The 18,872-nt window shown below is 23.5% G+C and overlaps 2 protein-coding genes across 51 annotated transcripts in view; both read left to right on the forward strand.

Moving 5' to 3' along the window:
- Positions 1-7,980, forward strand: part of LOC122859364 (Down syndrome cell adhesion molecule-like protein Dscam2) — a 52,955-nt gene extending 44,975 nt beyond the window's left edge. For 32 of the 50 annotated variants that reach the window (XM_044162885.1, XM_044162882.1, XM_044162891.1 and 29 more), the window contains exons 14-25: positions 67-541; positions 643-912; positions 988-1,219; positions 1,301-1,477; positions 1,552-1,718; positions 2,127-2,366; positions 2,480-2,647; positions 3,133-3,267; positions 3,917-4,107; positions 4,188-4,527; positions 4,868-4,925; positions 6,237-7,980. In XM_044162885.1, the coding sequence (XP_044018820.1) occupies positions 67-541; positions 643-912; positions 988-1,219; positions 1,301-1,477; positions 1,552-1,718; positions 2,127-2,366; positions 2,480-2,647; positions 3,133-3,267; positions 3,917-4,107; positions 4,188-4,527; positions 4,868-4,925; positions 6,237-6,321 (2,538 nt within the window). In that variant the 3' untranslated portion in view covers positions 6,322-7,980. Of the gene's footprint in view, positions 1-66; positions 542-642; positions 913-987; positions 1,220-1,300; positions 1,478-1,551; positions 1,719-1,876; positions 2,084-2,126; positions 2,367-2,479; positions 2,648-3,132; positions 3,268-3,916; positions 4,108-4,187; positions 4,528-4,867; positions 4,926-6,236 lie in introns of all 50 variants that reach the window. The other 18 variants (XM_044162912.1, XM_044162902.1, XM_044162911.1 and 15 more) reach the window with 2 other exon arrangements.
- Positions 7,981-10,890: 2,910 nt separating this feature from the next.
- On the forward strand, positions 10,891-13,639 carry LOC122859373 (CCAAT/enhancer-binding protein). The gene has a single exon (XM_044162925.1). It carries the CDS (start codon positions 11,134-11,136, stop codon positions 12,286-12,288), a length of 1,155 nt encoding a protein of 384 aa, XP_044018860.1. The 5' UTR covers positions 10,891-11,133; the 3' UTR covers positions 12,289-13,639.
- Positions 13,640-18,872: the final 5,233 nt, after the last annotated feature.

The raw sequence follows: 18,872 nt of genomic DNA on the forward strand, positions 1-18,872 counted from the left end.
ATACTAAAAACATTATTATTATTATTTTTTATTATTAATTTTTGTATTATTTTTTATAATCATTAGGTTGTTTATGGACCATCTGAAACATGGTACGATGAAAATTCAAAGGATACTAAAATAACTTCATCAAGTGAAACAATTCTTCATGGTCTTAAAAAATATACAAATTATAGTATGCAAGTATTAGCATTTACATCTGGTGGTGATGGTGTTAAATCAGCACCAATACATTGTCAAACAGAACAAGATGCACCAGAAGCACCAATTGCTGTTAAAGCACTTGTCATGTCAGCTGAATCAATTCTTGTATCTTGGCGTCCACCAACACAACCAAATGGTGTTATATCACAATATACTGTTTATACAAAAGCAGATAATGCAGAAGAAGCAGTTAGTCAAAAAGTATCACCAAATCAATTTACATATGAAGCAACAAGTTTAGATAAACAACATAGATATGAATTTTGGGTTACTGCCAGTACAAATATTGGTGAAGGTGAACGTTCTAAAATTGCTACATTGGCACCAAATATTCGCGGTAATATATAACAATTAATTTTTATTATAAAATATATTGTTTTTTTTTTTTTTTTTTATTATTATATTATTTATATTAATAATGTTTGTTTGTTTCTTTAGTTCCAGCAAAAATTGCATCATTTGATGATAAATTTACTGCAACATATAAAGAAGATGTTAAATTACCATGTCTTGCTGTTGGTGTACCAGCTCCAGAGGTAACATGGAAAATACGTGATGTTAAACTTCAACCAAGTGATAGACTTCGTCAATTACCAGAGGGTTCATTATTTATTAAAGAAGTTGATCGTGCTGATGCCGGTGAATATTCATGTTATGTTGAAAATTCATTTGGTCATGATACAGTTACACATCAACTTGTTGTTCATGGTATGATATTTTATTTATATTTATTTATTATTTATATTATCTTTATTAATGATTTTTATTTATTTTTAAATATAGCACCACCACATTCACCTGAAATACATTTAACTGCAACAACAACAAATTCATTAACAGTTAAATTACAACCTCATCAATCTGATACTGCTCCAATTCATGGATATACAATACATTATAAACCAGAATTTGGTGATTGGGAAACTGTACAAATAAGTTCAACAACACAACAGTATACAATTGAAAATTTATGGTGTGGATCAAAGTATCAAATTTATGCAACAGCATATAATGGGTAATTTTTTTTTTATTTAAAAATAAATACTATTTACATTTAAAATTATATTTATAAAATTATTGTTTAAAATTATTTTAGAATTGGAACTGGTGATAAATCAAATACCATTAATCCAAGTACCAAAGGTTCCAAGCCAATTGTTCCTGAAGCATCACGTTTCATTGAAGTTGCAACAAATAGTATTACACTTCATTTAAGTGCATGGTCTGATGGTGGTTGTCCCATGCTTTATTTTGTCATTGAAAATAAAAAAAAGTATTTATTATATTTCATTAAAAAAATATATATCATTAAATTTATACTAATTAAATTGTATTTTTTTTTTCAAGACATCAAACTGAATATGCACAAGTATCAAACAATGTCAAAGCTGGTGGTAATTTTGTTGTTCTTGATCTTGAACCAGCAAATTGGTATCATCTTCGTGTAACTGCTCATAATAATGCTGGTTTTGCTGTTGCTGAATTTGAATTTGCAACTTTAACAATAACTGGAGGTAAGCATTGTTATAATTGTAAAGTATTTCATATCGAGAAAAAAAATAAAAAAAAACAGTCGGAAATCGTTGCCCGGTGCAAATGGTGACTGGATAATAATTAAAAATAAAAAAAAAGCCTGAAAATAAAAAAAATATATATATATTTTTTTTTCCAGGCACCATTGCACCGGCTCGCGAAATACAAGATGTTCGCGGTGGCAATACCGGTATCAATGGTATCAATGGTATCAATGAAGATCCAATGAAAATATTTATGGCAAATTTAAATTTAGTTGTGCCAGTTGTTGCTGCATTACTTGTTATAATTGTTGCGGTTATTGTAATATGTGTACTTCGTGGAAAAGGACATGATCATAATAAAGGTAAATTATTATTATTATTTCGTTATTTTATTTTTTTTTTCAGGTACAATTGCACCACCAATAAGAAATACTATTCATGAAAATGTTGATGTACGTCGTTTCTTTCCATGGTTACCACCATGGCTTGATATCAATATTGTTGTACCAGTTGGTGCAACAGTTGTTGTTATTATTGTTGGTATTGTTGTCATCTGTGTTGCACTATCAAGAAGAACACGTGGACCAGAACAAACACGACTTCGTGCAATTCCATCTGGCGATGAAAAATATTATGAAGGACAATGTAACATTTATTATAACGATGATTTAATTATTATTTTAATTTATTTAAATATAATTTTAGCTTATACAAATAGATTTTTTTTATTTTAATTATTAATTTTTTTTTTTCATCAGATGATGTAGTTTATCAACAAACTGGAAATATTGGATCAACAATGGATAAACGTAGACCTGATCTTCGTGATGAACTTGGCTATATTGCTCCACCAAATCGTAAATTACCACCAGTACCAGGATCCAACTACAATACGTGTGATCGTATCAAGCGAGGTACAGTTATAAGTAAGCCATTGTTGCCAACAATCCTATTCCTAGATCATTATTTATTATTATAAAATCCAATTAGTTGTTGTTGCATCAGCACGACCGTTTAACATGTTTCATATTTTTTTTTCTAAAACAAACAAACAAACACACACACAATTTTTTATAAATTTAATTTATTTTTTCGAAAAAAAAAAAAAAGCAAACAAAGATTTACAATTTGAATAGAAACATAAATAATATTGTTGCATATTTATATATTTAAATTAGAAAAATTGGATTTATTTTGCCCTCGTTAAATTATTTCATTTATTTTGCAAATTACATCAAGAAGATCCAGGATAAGACGTTGGCTACATTAATTTTTAATTTTATTATTAAGCTTTATTTACCGTTTGCATTTATACAAGCTATATTATTTGGCTAATGAATAAAACTTGGTAGATGCAAAACGGTTTTGTTACTGTCGTTGTGTAGCATTTATTAAATTAAAAAAAAAACAGGTGGTACAGGCTCATTTAGAAGTCATTCAACATGGGATCCAAGAAGACATATGTATGAAGAATTATCACATTATGCACCTAATAGAAGGTGTCCACCACCACCAATAGGCAGTAAAGATGCACTATCTCGTAGAGGTAGGTACTTAGTTGTACAATTGATGACTCAATTTAAATTTAATAATAAAGTAATCAACAATAATTAAGTATTGCAAAAGAAAAAATAATATATAGTTAAAAGCATTTAAATTAATAATCAAGTTGTATGAAAATATAAAGATAAAAAAAAAAAGTTTTATCATTGCTAGAATATTATGAATGAAAATAGTTTATAGCTATAAAATATTTAATTTATTGTCAATGCTGTGATGATTATCGTGTCTTTAAATTATCAACTAATATAAATAATATTTTTATAAATAAATAATCGAAGCTGAAAACCTCATAATTCGTAAGTTATTAAGGTTCTCCAATTTTCATTTTTTTAAATAAATTTTTTGCACGTTTGCATGTTATTAGTAAATTAATTAACAAATTTTTTTTTCTCCCCAAAATAAATACCTTTTTTTTTCACATCACAAACATCATTCATTTTACATAACAATTAGTATGCAAATTTATAATTTAATTAATGTTCTAACATGTTTGAGGTAGGTATATATAATGTAGTTTAGTTTTTTATTTTTTTTTAATAATAAAATTTATAAATCCAGATGAATATTAATGATTTAATTATTGATTAGTAATAGAGCAGCAAATCTACCCTTAATAATTTTTTAAATTTCAGGTATGGAAGATGAAATTTGTCCATATGCAACATTCCATCTTCTAGGATTCCGTGAAGAAATGGATCCTAGTAAAGCAATGCAATTTCAAACATTTCCACATCCTGCTAATGGTCATTCTGGTACAATGGGACCAACAATTGGACATCCAACAAATGCCTCAGCACATAGCCGTTCTGGATCTCAATCAATGGTTCATTAATTAATATAATTTTTATTTATTCAATTTAATTTATCATAATAATATTGATCTATAAATTTTTTTTAAAACAGCCACGTCAAAATGGACGCTATTCAAGAGTTCCATCACAAGGTGGTCAAACTGTTTTCTCACCAGAATATGATGATCCAGCAAATTGTGCTCCTGAAGATGATCAATATGGCTCACAATATGGTCAATATGGAGCTCCTTATGATCATTATGGATCACGTGGATCAATTGGACGTCGTAGTGTTGGTTCAATTCGTAATATTCCAATGTCAAATTCACCTGAACCACCACCACCACCACCAAGAAATCACGATCAAAATAATTCAAGTTTTAATGACAGCAAAGAAAGCAATGAAATAAGTGAGGCTGAGTGTGATCGTGATCAACTACGTAGCTATGGAGGTCAGTTATTTAATTTTTTTAAATTAATAATTAAATTGTTTATAAATAATATTTGTATTTTTAATTGTGTTTTTTTTTTATTATTAAGTTTTCATCAAGTTTGTTGCTGCCAACAAATATAATTTTGTGATAAGATTATGTTTTTATATTTTTAAAAAATTTGCATGTTTTGTTGTTGTTATTAATCAATTAATTAACAGGAATGATCAACAAATTTACATCGCCAGAAATATCAATGATTTAATTAATAAATAATTGCATGTTTATGTTTTTTATTAATATATTTTTTTATCAATATTATTATTGTGAAAAATTGGCACGTGTGATTTATAAATTCCAGTTAGTGATCAAGGCAAGGATGGCATGACTAATGAAGAGATGCGTAAACTCATTGAGAGGTCAGTAACTCTCCCATCGAAAATTTGAAAAAAATAGAAAAAAAAATTGTTTGAAGATTAGCTATTTAAATTTTTTAATTTACTTTTTAGACAAGATTATATGGTTTAACAAACTAAATGATGTTATATCTTCAAACAATATTATTTCAATTCAATTTGCTCATCATGATTTTTTGTAAATAACATATTTAATATGAATTTAAAATTGCCTACTTCATACAGCTTAACCATGTCATCATCATCATCATCAACGAAATATGATTAACAGCATGATTAACCAATAATATTTTCAATTTTCTCTGTCTGTTTTAATATTCATAATATTCATTTCCAAGGCTTATATCATCTTCACCATTGAATTGCATTCACATACTGATGCAATGCATTTCCATCAAATATAAATCAAGATAATACAAAAATAATTAAAATTTACAGACTGAGTATTTTGTTTTTAAATAATTTTCATGTATATAAATGTTGTAAATTTGCTTGTAATATTATTTTTTTAATTTACTGTAAATATTTTAATTAGTTGGTTATTATTAAGAATATACTGATCATCTACAAAGTTTGAAAAAAAAATATACAATGATAAATATTAAATGTTAAACAACTCAAGCATCTGGGAATGTTAAATTACTATAAAGCAAAAATTTTCGACTTATTTTAATAATTTTAAAATGCTAAATTTTCGAGAGGTAATAATGAATTTTGGTGACATAATGATTTAATTTTAAATAAAATTGACGATGATTTAAATGATTTAAATCTGATTTAAAATATTAGTGGTTTAATGTATAATTATATTATTATTGACAACACTTTTAGGGACATTTCCAAATATATTTTCAACAATCAATGTATTTTTTATATTTATTTATATATTTATTTATGCGAATTATATGAAAACTTTTTTTTAAAATGCTTTTTTACCTCGAGATAAATTGACACACTGACATAAGTGTTTGACAATACATAACTAAAAATATCTACATACATAATTGAAGCGCAATTTGTGATTTAATTGATTTAATTTAAATCAAATTTACTTGTAATTTCACGTGATTTATGCTTGATTCAAAAATATTTAACACCATGATTTCTATTATGATCAACCCCTCGTAAATTTTAGAATTTTTTCTTCAAACTTTGTATTATTTTTTTCTCTACATGCTCATTAACTTTGCTCAATTGGGTGCTGTGGTATTTACACTGAATTATTTATCAAACAATAATGAATTTTCAACTAACTAAACTCAATTTCTCTATTTGAAAAAAAATATTAATATATTTTTTTAATAATCATTACAGAAACGAAGCTGCCAGCAGGAAAACCAGCACCCCAAACAGGAATAACGGGGGATCCCTCACACCCTACGATACTATGGCAGTGTAATTTGTAAAACAACAAAAAACAAATTTAAAATAATTTAATTTGAATTATTATCAATCTATCACACCATTGTCTATCTCTATAGAAATTTAATAGCATTGGTTCAGTAGTATTTTTTACTAATTCATACAGTGAAAGTTTAAAATATAAAAAACATCTTTCATTTATCAGCTTTCATTAAAAGTATTTTCGTTTTTATAACGTAAGGACTTCTGTATATTTATACATAACACTGATAAATCGTGTGATACAATTTTATTTTTCTTTTTTTAAATCACGACGTATTTATATTTATTTTAATATTTTTTTTTTTTCTGATAATTTTTTAATTATTTTAAACGCTGAAAATGTGATTTACTCTGATACGATATTTCAAAAAAAGAAAAAAATCGAAATACTTTAAAATCGAAATTAAAATTTAAAAAAAAAAATTTTTTTTAACCAGATGAAAAACTTGATGTTTTTAATAGTTTTTAATTATTTTTTCGTTCATATATCTTTTTATTTAATGATCAAGAAAATCAATTGAAAATCATGATAATTATTTAGATTAATCAATTCAAGGTTGTGTGACACTGCCTATTCTTACGTTGTAAAAAAAAAAAAAAATCATTTGAAAAACAGGAAAAAAAAGGATAAATAATATTTTAATTAGATTTTTTTTCTTTTTTTTTTTTTGTAACGAAGGTTGTGCCGTGAATTCCCTGTGTCCTATTTTGCTCAGCGATCAGAGTATTTAGTTGCTGGGCTTGCCCAAAATATAAAATTACTCGAAAACTATAGGAGATAGATCACGATGATAAAAACTATTTGATAATATATATAATAACCAGTCTATGTTTTACTCGTACTCAAAAAAATAATAATATAAAATAATTGTCGTCCGGAATAAAAGTTCTTCCGTCGCACTAAATGCGTTCGTTTTTTTTCGTATTAAACACTGACATAAAACAAAATTAATTTCTCTTCAACATAATTAGTTTTTAAATTTTTTTTTTAAATTAATGCTTAGCTTGTTGAATAAAATTTTTCAATTCTCTACCTTCTGATATTATCGACAATTATATATGTAATGAATATAAGATTTTATGCTATTCGATATGCTATATAGTAGTGTTTAAGAAACGATTGAGAATAATGCATAATAATGATATTAACTGTAGTGGAACAAAAAAGTAAAAAATAATAATTAGATAGTCGTTTAGAAGTAAATTTAAAAAATAATAATAAATAAGACATCAAATTATCTAAACCCTATATGTTGATAATGTGGCAGAAAAAAAAGAAACAAATAATTTTTTTTTTTCTCATTTGGCAAACAAATTGATTTTAAAAAAATAATTTCTATTTAAAAAATTGATATTTATTTTTAAGCCCATGTCAACATATAGAATTTAGAAAATACTCATTAAAATTTATAACAATTAAATCAAATGGTCTGTCATCATTTGCAAGCCACAGCAAAAAAAAAAGCTCAAGAAAATTTGGAATTTTTTTCATGCTTTATCTGTATATGTGTTTTTTTTTTTCTTCTGTTAAATCTTTGTTTATATTATGAATATTATTATTATTTTTATTGTTGTTATATATTTTATTAAAAATAATAATTTCCAGATGAAAAAATTGTGGACTATGTGCTTTGTCATGTTAAACAAGTTCAAGCTCAAAAGCAAGAATGAAAAATTCCTTATTTTCTGGTATTTTTTTTGTTGCTTGGCATTATCAATATGTTGACGTAAATAATACATTCATAATGCTGTTAACATTAACAATTACTAATGAAAAATAAAATGATTATCAAGTGAAAAAAAAAATTCCAAGTGATATTGATAAATCTTGCAATGATGACAAGATTGTTTTGACTTGAAAATTCCGTACTCATATATATTTAAAAATAATTAAAAATAAAAAAAAAATAAATTTAGTATTTTAATTGATTTTTTTGTCTTTAATTTTCTTATAAATCTCTTTTTTTGGGTAAAAAATATTAATTTTCTTTTTAATAATTCATTTTGAAAACATAATTTTATCAATTTATGAATTATAATTTCATTTTAATTCAATTACGTGATACATTTTTGTGTAGTTTTAATAATTTTCAATTTTTCTTTTCTCTTTTTTGAGCTTGGAATTATTTATATTATAATTCAAATAAAAATTAAATACTAATAAATAATAATACTAAAATTTAAAAATAAAAAACAACACTTATTATGTTTTATAATAATAAAACATAATTTTTATTGCACACACTTATATAGTTGGTTTTAAAAAAATAATTCAATAAACATAATAAATATTTAAAAAAAAATTTCAAATAAATTTTTTCTAGATTTTAAGCGTGAATTAATATGTATTACTCATGAATGTCGATTGTTCAATATAATATTTTAATTAATATAAATTAATATTAATTATTTATAGCGTCATTTGTATAATAATGATGATGTAATTTTATCTCATTAAACATTTTCGTTAATGTAAATTTTTATTTTATATTTTGGAAACATTATTATGTTATTATGATAATCAATAATTTTTCATTATTTTGTCAAACAGTAAAAATTAATTCAATGAATTTTTTATGAATGTGTACTACACTTGCGTTTAATTGTCCAGTTGTGTGCCACTTCTATATGTTTTCATACCAAAGCTGTAATATGTATCTTTACGTTAAATAAATAATACATTAAATAACATAAAAAATTAACTATAAATTATTTTATTTGAAAAATTTTTTTTTTATAATCATTTTATATAGTTATACAAATCATACATGAAACTATTTACCAGATATTTGTATTCAGAATGCCCCATATATAAAATAATAACAAATAAAATTTTCGAAAAACAAAAAAATTTCTACAAAAAAATATGTCTCATTTTATTCATGTCACTGCGATAGAAAAATTTTATCAGCTTATATTTACAATAAATATTTTCGTTATTTTTTTTTTTATCATAATTAAAATGCACTTACATATTTATTTATCGATATAATAATTTAAAAAAAAGTTTGTGTCGGTACAACAGAGCACTCACTTAGCTGATGAACAAGAGCGCCAGTTTGACAACGAATTTAAACTCACTTTTAATAATTATATTATAAATATTAATTAAAACTTTTAATAATTATTCTAAACTATTCTTATAATTAATTAAAAATAAAAATTGTTTTTATTTTTAATAATTGTAATCGTAACTTTATTCAATGACAATGCAAGATTAAAATATATTTTTTAAACTAAACTTTTTTCAATATTTCAACTAAATTTTCTACATTAATAAAATTAATTTTTTTTCTCTATATTAATATATTAATGTTCAACACAATGCTTACTAGAACCAATGATTTTTTGTTTTTATTAAATTAATTTTGAATGATCTCTGAGTTAATTTTTTTGTTTGTGAAAAAATGTGAATAATTTGATCTTATATTCAAGCTGTAATTAATAAATATAGCAATTAAATATTGACTAATTATTAAAAATAATAAAATCTCAAGTTTCATTGAATAAAATTTAAAATCCATTCAATCAATCATTGTATTTTTCAAATTATCTTTCATTAATATTCAACTATTTTTAATTATAAAAAAGAAAAATATAATTAAAATTGTATTACATATTCAATATACTTGTCAATAAAAAAAAAAAATATATAGCATTGATGATAAATACCACATAATACATCTAAATAGAATTGAGATTTTTATATATACATTGACTTTCTAAAACATCCTACGATATATATCAATGTAGAAAAAAAAAAAAAAAACTTGTATACTTGAGTGAAAAATATTTAACGACGTCACAACGTCATAAAAATAAAATCACAGGTACTCAACCGAATAACATTTAAATGGGAAATATTCAAACAACAAGACGAAGAATTTTGTTTACATATACATATAAAAATATTGAATATAATCGATATATTTTAATAATTACTCATTCTTAAATATTCATTGATCATTTTATTGATTTTGATCGACTGAAATTTCGTCATTGTTTTCATTTAAAAAATAATGGATCAAAAAAAAATCAATAAAAATTGACTAACACGTGTTTTCTGATAATTAATCGATATCATACAATCACCTGATATCTCAATTTTGCATTCAAAAAAAATAATAAAACTATGTTAACAAAAAAAAAAAAAAAAAACACTTAGGAAAAAAAGTTTTTTTGAATCTAAAATATAAATAGGTCCAAAGCGTTAATGAAAGAGCGTTAATGATATCAAAAAATAAAAAAAGTAGGGATTAAGAAAAAGAAAAAAATTTATTTTCTATGCGCCTGCGCAAACAGCATCAGGTTACTAAAACTTAGCGCGCGTTATATTGAAAGCTTGTGACATGCTTTCAAGCAATTCAGTCGCGCGCCAACACTCATATAGTCAATTTCGTTTAAACTTTTATTTATTTTTTTTTTTATTGTTTTTTTTTTTTTTTTTCTGTTTATTAATATCATTATTAATCTAAACAAAGTGTTTTGAAAAATAAAAAACAGTGATAATAATACGAATTTTATTTAAAAAAAAAAACAAAAAAAACAAAGACTTAAATAAAAAAAAAAATATATACATAATAATTTTGAATATTATTTATAAATTTGTGATGCGAATAAATGAAAAACACTTGAAAAACTAAAATTGTGTTACAATAGTTAATGTTAATCAACAATCAAGTGTTGTGTAAACAATTTTGTGACATCTTTTGAACAAAAAAAAGAAAAAAAATAAAAATAAAATTGTGACAGAAAAAAAAATAAGTTTAATCTAAAAAAATAAGGTGTAATGAGTGAGTGAGTGATAATGGAATCACCTGTAATGTATGAAACAACTGCCCACCAGCCACAAAATCAAGGTGGTGCAGAATTAAAAAAATCATCAGTTTTAACAAATGTAAATAATAATACAACAAATGTAAATAATAATAATACAAATGTAAATAATAATAATAATTCATCACTACAAGTGAATCATAATCAACAAACAAGTAGTACTGTTAGTAAAGTGTCAGCAAGTAAAGCAAGTCTTCATCAACAATATGCTGAGCATTGTGCTGCTGCTGGTGAATTAACTGATTTAAATACACCAGAAATATCATTAGATTTACAACATCTAATTGATGATTCACATTTTAATGATGGATTATTGGATATGCTAAGTGGTGGTAGTAGTGGTAGTAATAATAATAATAACAATAATAATAATGGTGTTGTAAAACATGTCAGAACAACTGGTTATCCAAGAACAACATTGGCATATATGCCACAACCAGTGCATAGTGGTGCAAGTTATCATCAAGGTAGTAACAGTTGCAGTGATAGCAATAGTTCAAGTTCTGATTCACCAAGTATAAAAGAAGAACCACTTGATCCAACAGATTATCGTCGACATTGTCAACAATTTACAACAAATGGTTATAGTCCAGGTAATGGAACATTTACAAATAATGGACAAACATTTACAACACTTACATCATCAAATGTACCAATTGGACATCCTGGTCATAATCAACATCCTCAGCATCAACAACAACAACAACATCAACAACAACAACAACAACGTGTTGGTGGTGTTAATGGTGGTCAAATAAAACCAGGAATGTCATCACATCAACATCAAGCAGCAGCAGCAGCAGCAGCGGCTGCAGCAGCTGCTAGAAAACAATCAAAGGCTATTGACAAAGCCAGTGATGAATATAGAAGAAGACGTGAAAGAAATAATATTGCTGTTAGAAAAAGTAGAGAAAAAGCTAAAGTTAGATCAAGAGAAACTGAAGAAAAAGTTAAATTACTTGTTAAAGATAATGATTTATTAAAAAAAAGAATTGAATTATTAACTGAAGAACTTAATGTTCTTAGATCATTATTTAGCAGCGTTGGTGTTGTACCTGAACAATTGCACAGAGAAATTTCTAGGCATTTGGATCAATTTCAGCAACATGCGGTTGGACCAATGTAGCATCAAAACACGTGTATATCATATTAATGTTTTTTTTTTTTTTATTTTTTATTTTATCGTCTTCAGCATCATTACTATTTTTATTTTATTTTTAAATTGTTATTATTTCTTTTTATTTTTCGTCTTATGTAAAGAGGTGAATGATGATGTGACCTTCGAAAAACATCGAAGATGCATCCGGCTGTGAAAGCGTCATTCATTATTTCATATATTAAACATATCGTTTGATTTAAATTTGTAATTTTTATTTATTTACGATATATACAGGGCGCACTATCGCAGTCGGACATTTATAATTATATAAATATAAAATCGATAATCAATTGATCCAGGGACAAATAAAAAATGAAAGAAAAAAAAAAAGTGATATATTTATCTGATGTAAAAAAAATATATATAAATTCATTTTTGCAATATATTTATAGTTAAAATTTTATTAACAAAAAAAATAAACATAAACAATTGTATTGTTTTTTTTTTTTTATTTTTAACCGGATGTTGTACGTATGATGGTCAAATTAATTAATTAAATTAACCATTACAATTATTATTTTATCTATCACACGAGACTCACAAAAAAAAAAAAAAAAAAATTAAATAGCTGCAATTATAAACAAAATATTAAATTCTATATTTCTATGATTTTTACAATTTTTTTTTTTCTTTTAAGACTGGATATTTCGATCGGGCTAATAGTAAAATTTTCATGAAAAATATTAAATCTAAATAAATATGTTAAATATATTTTTGAATAAAAAAATTTATCTATTTTTTCAGATGGCATTGTGATTAGATTGTCAAACTAGTTATTTTTTTGAATTAATAAAATTAGCATATCGCTCTTGTACCTAAATACCTCGAGTCATATCGAGATAATTTCCTCACACGTTGATCACTCATCAATACCATCGATTCCATCATTATTTTTTTTCATATATAAAAAAAAATTATAAATGTTACTTAAACGCATATTTAATATTAAAATCATAAATGATGGATACGTGTTTACAGATGAAATTAATTATTTTTTAAATAAATTTATCACTCACACATGTACGAAATCATGTATTATAGTTAATGTTTAATGTATCATAATAATAGATAAAGAAAAAAAAAAAAAAAAAATTAATATTAAATAATAATTAATTAAAATACATAAAAGTTAATATATTTTTGTTAGACATTGTGTATGTGAAGCAAAAATGATTTTAATCTTTTTTTTTTTTTTTTTTTTTTTGTGTGGGTCATGTGTTGGGTGAAGAGAGAATAAAGAAAGTTTTAATATTGAATTAATTTTTTTTTCGTGGGAATAAGTGTTATGCATTAATTCAATTCAAAATTTTACTGTCAATAAATTTTTTTTTTTTTTAAATCAAATAAATATTATTAAAAAGACAAAAAAATATATATTTTTTGAAGCAGGCTTCATTATTTCATTTTTTTTTTTTTTTTAATTTTAATTGTTGATTGTTGTTATGTTAAAAAATAAAAGCGATTAATAATTATATACCCGTTTGATTAAATTGTTTTATCTATTTTTTTTTTTCAATATTTGTTTTTTTGCTGTATGGAAATGTATGAATGTTTATGGATTTTTAAATATGTGAAAAGTTAAAATGTAGATTATGAGAATGAGATTACCTGACGGTCATCTTTTTTGTCTATAAGTGCAAATATATTTTGATATAAAAATTTTGATAATTTTTTAATTTATTTAACAAAACCTTTGTCTTTTTTTTTTTTTTACAGAATATTTTAAATAATTTATAAATGTTTTTTTTTAACATGAATTTTTCGCATGATGAATCATTGAATTTTTTTTGTATCAGGTAAATAAATTAAAATTGCAGTCAACTGATCAGTGCAGTCTTTTTTTATTATTATTTTATACATGTGGAAGTAAACTTGGCGCAGTATGATATTTTGCACGTGTGTTGATTTAGTTTAAAAATAGGCCATGTACTTGTATTACATGTTTATCAAACACCAGTCCAGAGACAGTATGCTGCTACTTAAAATTGGATAATTCATCAAACAAGTTTTTACATTTTAGATAAAAAAGAGATATGATCACTGAAAAATACAAATTTTTATTTGATTAAGACGGAAACTTTAAATGATTTTTATTATTGTGATTCAGCTTGTTTATTTTATGATTTGGTATTTTTTTTTTTTTTTTTTTCAGAGTTTAATTACACTTTAAATTTATTTCAGGTGTTTTTTTTTATTTTTTTTTCAATGACGATCATTGAACTTAATAAAGTTTGCTGTCAATGGTTGAGTGTAAAATTACATTATACGTAAAAATAAAAATGAAAATATTTAGTGAGGGAAATTTGCTGCATTTGCAAATAAAATTTTAGTATAGTTTTTTTTTTTTTTCATGTGCGCAGTATTTTATAAAATCATGTATTTATAATATCGAATCAAGTGACATGTTGTATATGCCAAGTTTAAACACTAATATTTTATATCCATTTTTTTTTTAATATAGAATATGTAAAATTGTAATTTTGTTTTTGATAAATATATGTATATTGTTATATAGGTAAAATTTTGTATAAAAAAAAAAAGGAAAAATTAATGTAAATTTGTTTTTAAATATTTATATGCTTGTCAAAATTTTGGCCGTCATAAATATGGGTTAGGGACAAAGTGCCAAAACACTCGGCTCACCCACTCGTCTTTGAAAATGGATCCAAGATTTTTATGCATTCACGAGATTGATAATGATGCCAATATATATAAAATATATGTATACATTGTAAATAACAAAAAAAGTATTTGGCTTCTAAACCAGTGACATTCAAATCCAAGTCTTTAAATTTTATATATTAACTACGCATATTGATAGACACTTTCTAGATTGTCACTGATTCATTATTTCATCATTAAGGAAAAACCGAAATATACAACAACAAAATAAACTTGTTTGTGAGTAAATTTTTTTAGATCAAAGAATCGTTTCGTTGAGGAAATATATACGCTGATAATTTCATGAAATTTTTTAAAATTTATTAAAAATAATTATAACAATAGTATGATCAGTTAATTTACTATTATCATACGCATCTTGGATAAATTGAAAATTAATTTATTTAAAAATTAATTAATTAGTCATCGTATATTGTAATGACTCGCTGTTATTATTATATCAAATTTAATTTTATTAATATTTTTTTTTATCTTTTAAATATTGTATAAAATGTATATTTATTTTATTTATTTATTAAATTTATTAATAACACAATTATTATAAATCTTTGATAAATTTTGTAATTTATTAATTTTTTTACTTGCTAGTAGATATTTTTATTGTTGCATATTTTCTACCTGGTTTTTTATTTATTTATTTATTTATTTGATATTCTCTATTAAGCAGATATTATAATTATATTGTGACTAGAATATTGAATCATGTAATCATTAAAATTTATAATGCAAAAATGTTATTATTATTTTAAATTGTATTATTAAAATTATTTTATTTAATTAGAGATGTCCAGCTCAATCAATATGTCATCCAAGAGGTTCAAGATTAGAAAGAGTATCAACATTGCAAGGTGTTAAAATCATTGAGACAGTTGATACATGTGATTGTTGGTCATCACAATTAAAATGCACAATAATAGTCCTACTTAAAATGAATTCGTAATTAAAATATTAAAAAAACTTTATTTAAAAAATTTAACGTTATTTGTTTTTTGTTGACATGACAAAAAAATCATTAAATAATATATAACGATTGACGTGTGAATAATATTTAAAAAACAGAATTTAGAACGTGTGATTTCATTTGCATATTTACCTGTCTGTAAAGTTATATATATACATTTAATTTTGCGTATATACATTTTCTTATCTAACTTGTTAATTCGTTATTATATACATATGACAATATGTAATTTCATTCAAATCAAGTATACGAACTTACACGATCTTTACGCCGACATTGTCTCTATAAAAGTATATTATTTAACTCAACACATTTATTCGTATTAAAAATTTAAAAATAAACAAAAACTTTGTTCTCATTTATACACAACTAATCTCAATTATCAAGCAATAAACTAGATATCAAATTATATTATAGTATTTTTTACCTTATTATTATCATCATCATCATCATTCAAGTATCTAAAAATAATAATACTCTATTTATACATACTTAATTTTTTTTTTTTTTATCAAATTACCATACACATTACTCAAATAAATTTAAATATTTATAATTGACACCTCAAAATGTAGGTTAATTAAATAAATTTATCTTTTTTTTTTTTACAAATAAAATTTTCAAAAATAGTTATAAAAATAACTCAAAACAATAGATGTATTATTTATAATAATCATAACAATAATAAAAATTAATTTTTATTTTTAAAATTTTCTTTTTTGTCAAAGCCCTTTGTAACATATATTTATACATATATTTTTTTTATATATTTATATATTAGATGGTTGTGTAGGTGTGACCCAGTTACCGCGAGAGTTTCACTTTCCTGAAACGCGTTTTAGCGCGTTCACTTTAGGCAAACTCACAAGCAGTTATACAGTGTGGTGGTACTGGATGAAAGGAAGGCAATGAGGATTCATATACCACTCTCTCACTCGTTCATGTCTTTAGTTACAAGCATTGTCGGTTACGTCACTCATTGTTATGTCAGCCGTGAAGGAGTCATACGCGCGAATACCCCACATGAATTTGAATGAAATTTACTTTTTTTTTTTTTTTCGCTAATCCAATGGATTATATTATACACTCACTATGAAACACTGCTTTGTTTCTTGAATCTCATATATTTTTTTTCTTCTAATAAGCACAAGTTTTGTCACAATTAAATCATTTTATTTTTACAAAAAAAAATAAAACGATAATAATGTAAATTAAAAAAAAATAAATAAATATTTTTTTACAAATTGAAAATAATAATTAATTTAATATTTATTTAATAATTTACTTAGATATTTTATCGAGACAATTAAAATATAACCCAGTTACAAGAAAACTAAATGAACAGATAAATCTACAAATAAATTATTTTTTTTTTATTTTTAAAATATTATAAAAAAAATAAAAAATAGTGTCAATGAATTATGATAATACAATTGCGTATATAAACAATCAACACTGATATCATATAATTATAATATGACTGTTGGTAATTTAAATAATAAACAAAATATATTTTAAAATAAAAATTGAAGAAATAATTTTTCCCGGGCTAAAATTTTTCCGTGGTTAATAGCTTGACACTCTATAATGACTCCAGAATTAGAATCGAAAAAATTCTATTTAAAGTTTTTATTGCATTTAAAGTAAATCCATTTGTAAAATATCCATTCAGGCAATGAAAAAAATTAATATTGTTTATTCTTTAATTATTTTTTTAAATTAAATATTTGTGATTGATGAGTCAGATAAAATTCATGTGACTTTGGCGTTCGATATATCCAAAGTTTTCATACAAAATTACATGAAAAAATCCATCTAAAAATATTAAACTGATATTTGCTTTGTTTCATCAAAAAATATCAGTATTTTAAATTATAAAAATTAATCAATTATTATAACATAAAAAAAAATTAGTTAAATAATTATTTAAAAATAATTTAAAGACTTAAAAAAACATTAATACAATATTTATTACATGAAGAGCAAATTACTTTCCATCATTAAAATTTTTATTTTTATATTAGATCATAAATGAATGGCATTAGCCGCAATGTAATATCGAAAAAAAAAATTAGAAAGATGTATTCTATTTTAAAATACTTTTATCTCTTTTATTTAAAACCATCTTATTCAGTCTTACTTATATATATTTTAATTTTATATTTATTTTTTTTTTTTTCCTTTCCCCCAGTATTCATTGTCTCATACACATTTGAGCGCACTAAAACCATAAAAAATATATAAAAAAGTAATTATATTTTAATATATTAGAATTATAATGGAAGTAATATCTTTCGTAATACTACTACGACTATTTTCAACAATTATTTATTTTATTTTTTTATTTTTTATATATATTTCATTTTTATTACTATCTAAATATATATATTTTTATTTTTATAAATTATTTTTACTTGACGTGTTCTAATTTTGATTTGATAAATAAATTATTATCATTTTTTCTTTTTTATCATTTATTATTGAACTTTGATGCTGTACTCCTGAGGGATATATATTTTTATTTTTTTAAATTTTATACATGCTTTTTTTAATTGTCTCAGTTAGATATTTCCTATATTTCTATAGACTGCCAACAATAATAGAAATATTTATAGAATTTTATTTGCTTTTTTTTTTTTTATTTCTATTGGAGATTCATCGTTATTCATTGTAAATTATTTGTAGTGTCACGTCCGTTTTTTTTTATAATGATTAAATGTAAATTAAATACTGTTATAATTTTTGAATAGGGCTGGCCCCAAGACCAAGACCAATCTTGGTCTTGTCTTGGTTTTCAAGACAAGACCAAGACAAGACTGATGTATTTGAAATCAAGACAAGCCCAAGACAAGATCTCTCTTTTTGGGCCAAGATTACACAAGACTCCTGTCAGTCTTGTGTCATTTTT

Source organism: Aphidius gifuensis, linkage group LG6 (assembly GCF_014905175.1).
Source record: "Aphidius gifuensis isolate YNYX2018 linkage group LG6, ASM1490517v1, whole genome shotgun sequence".
Classification (NCBI taxonomy): Eukaryota; Metazoa; Arthropoda; class Insecta; order Hymenoptera; family Braconidae; genus Aphidius; species Aphidius gifuensis.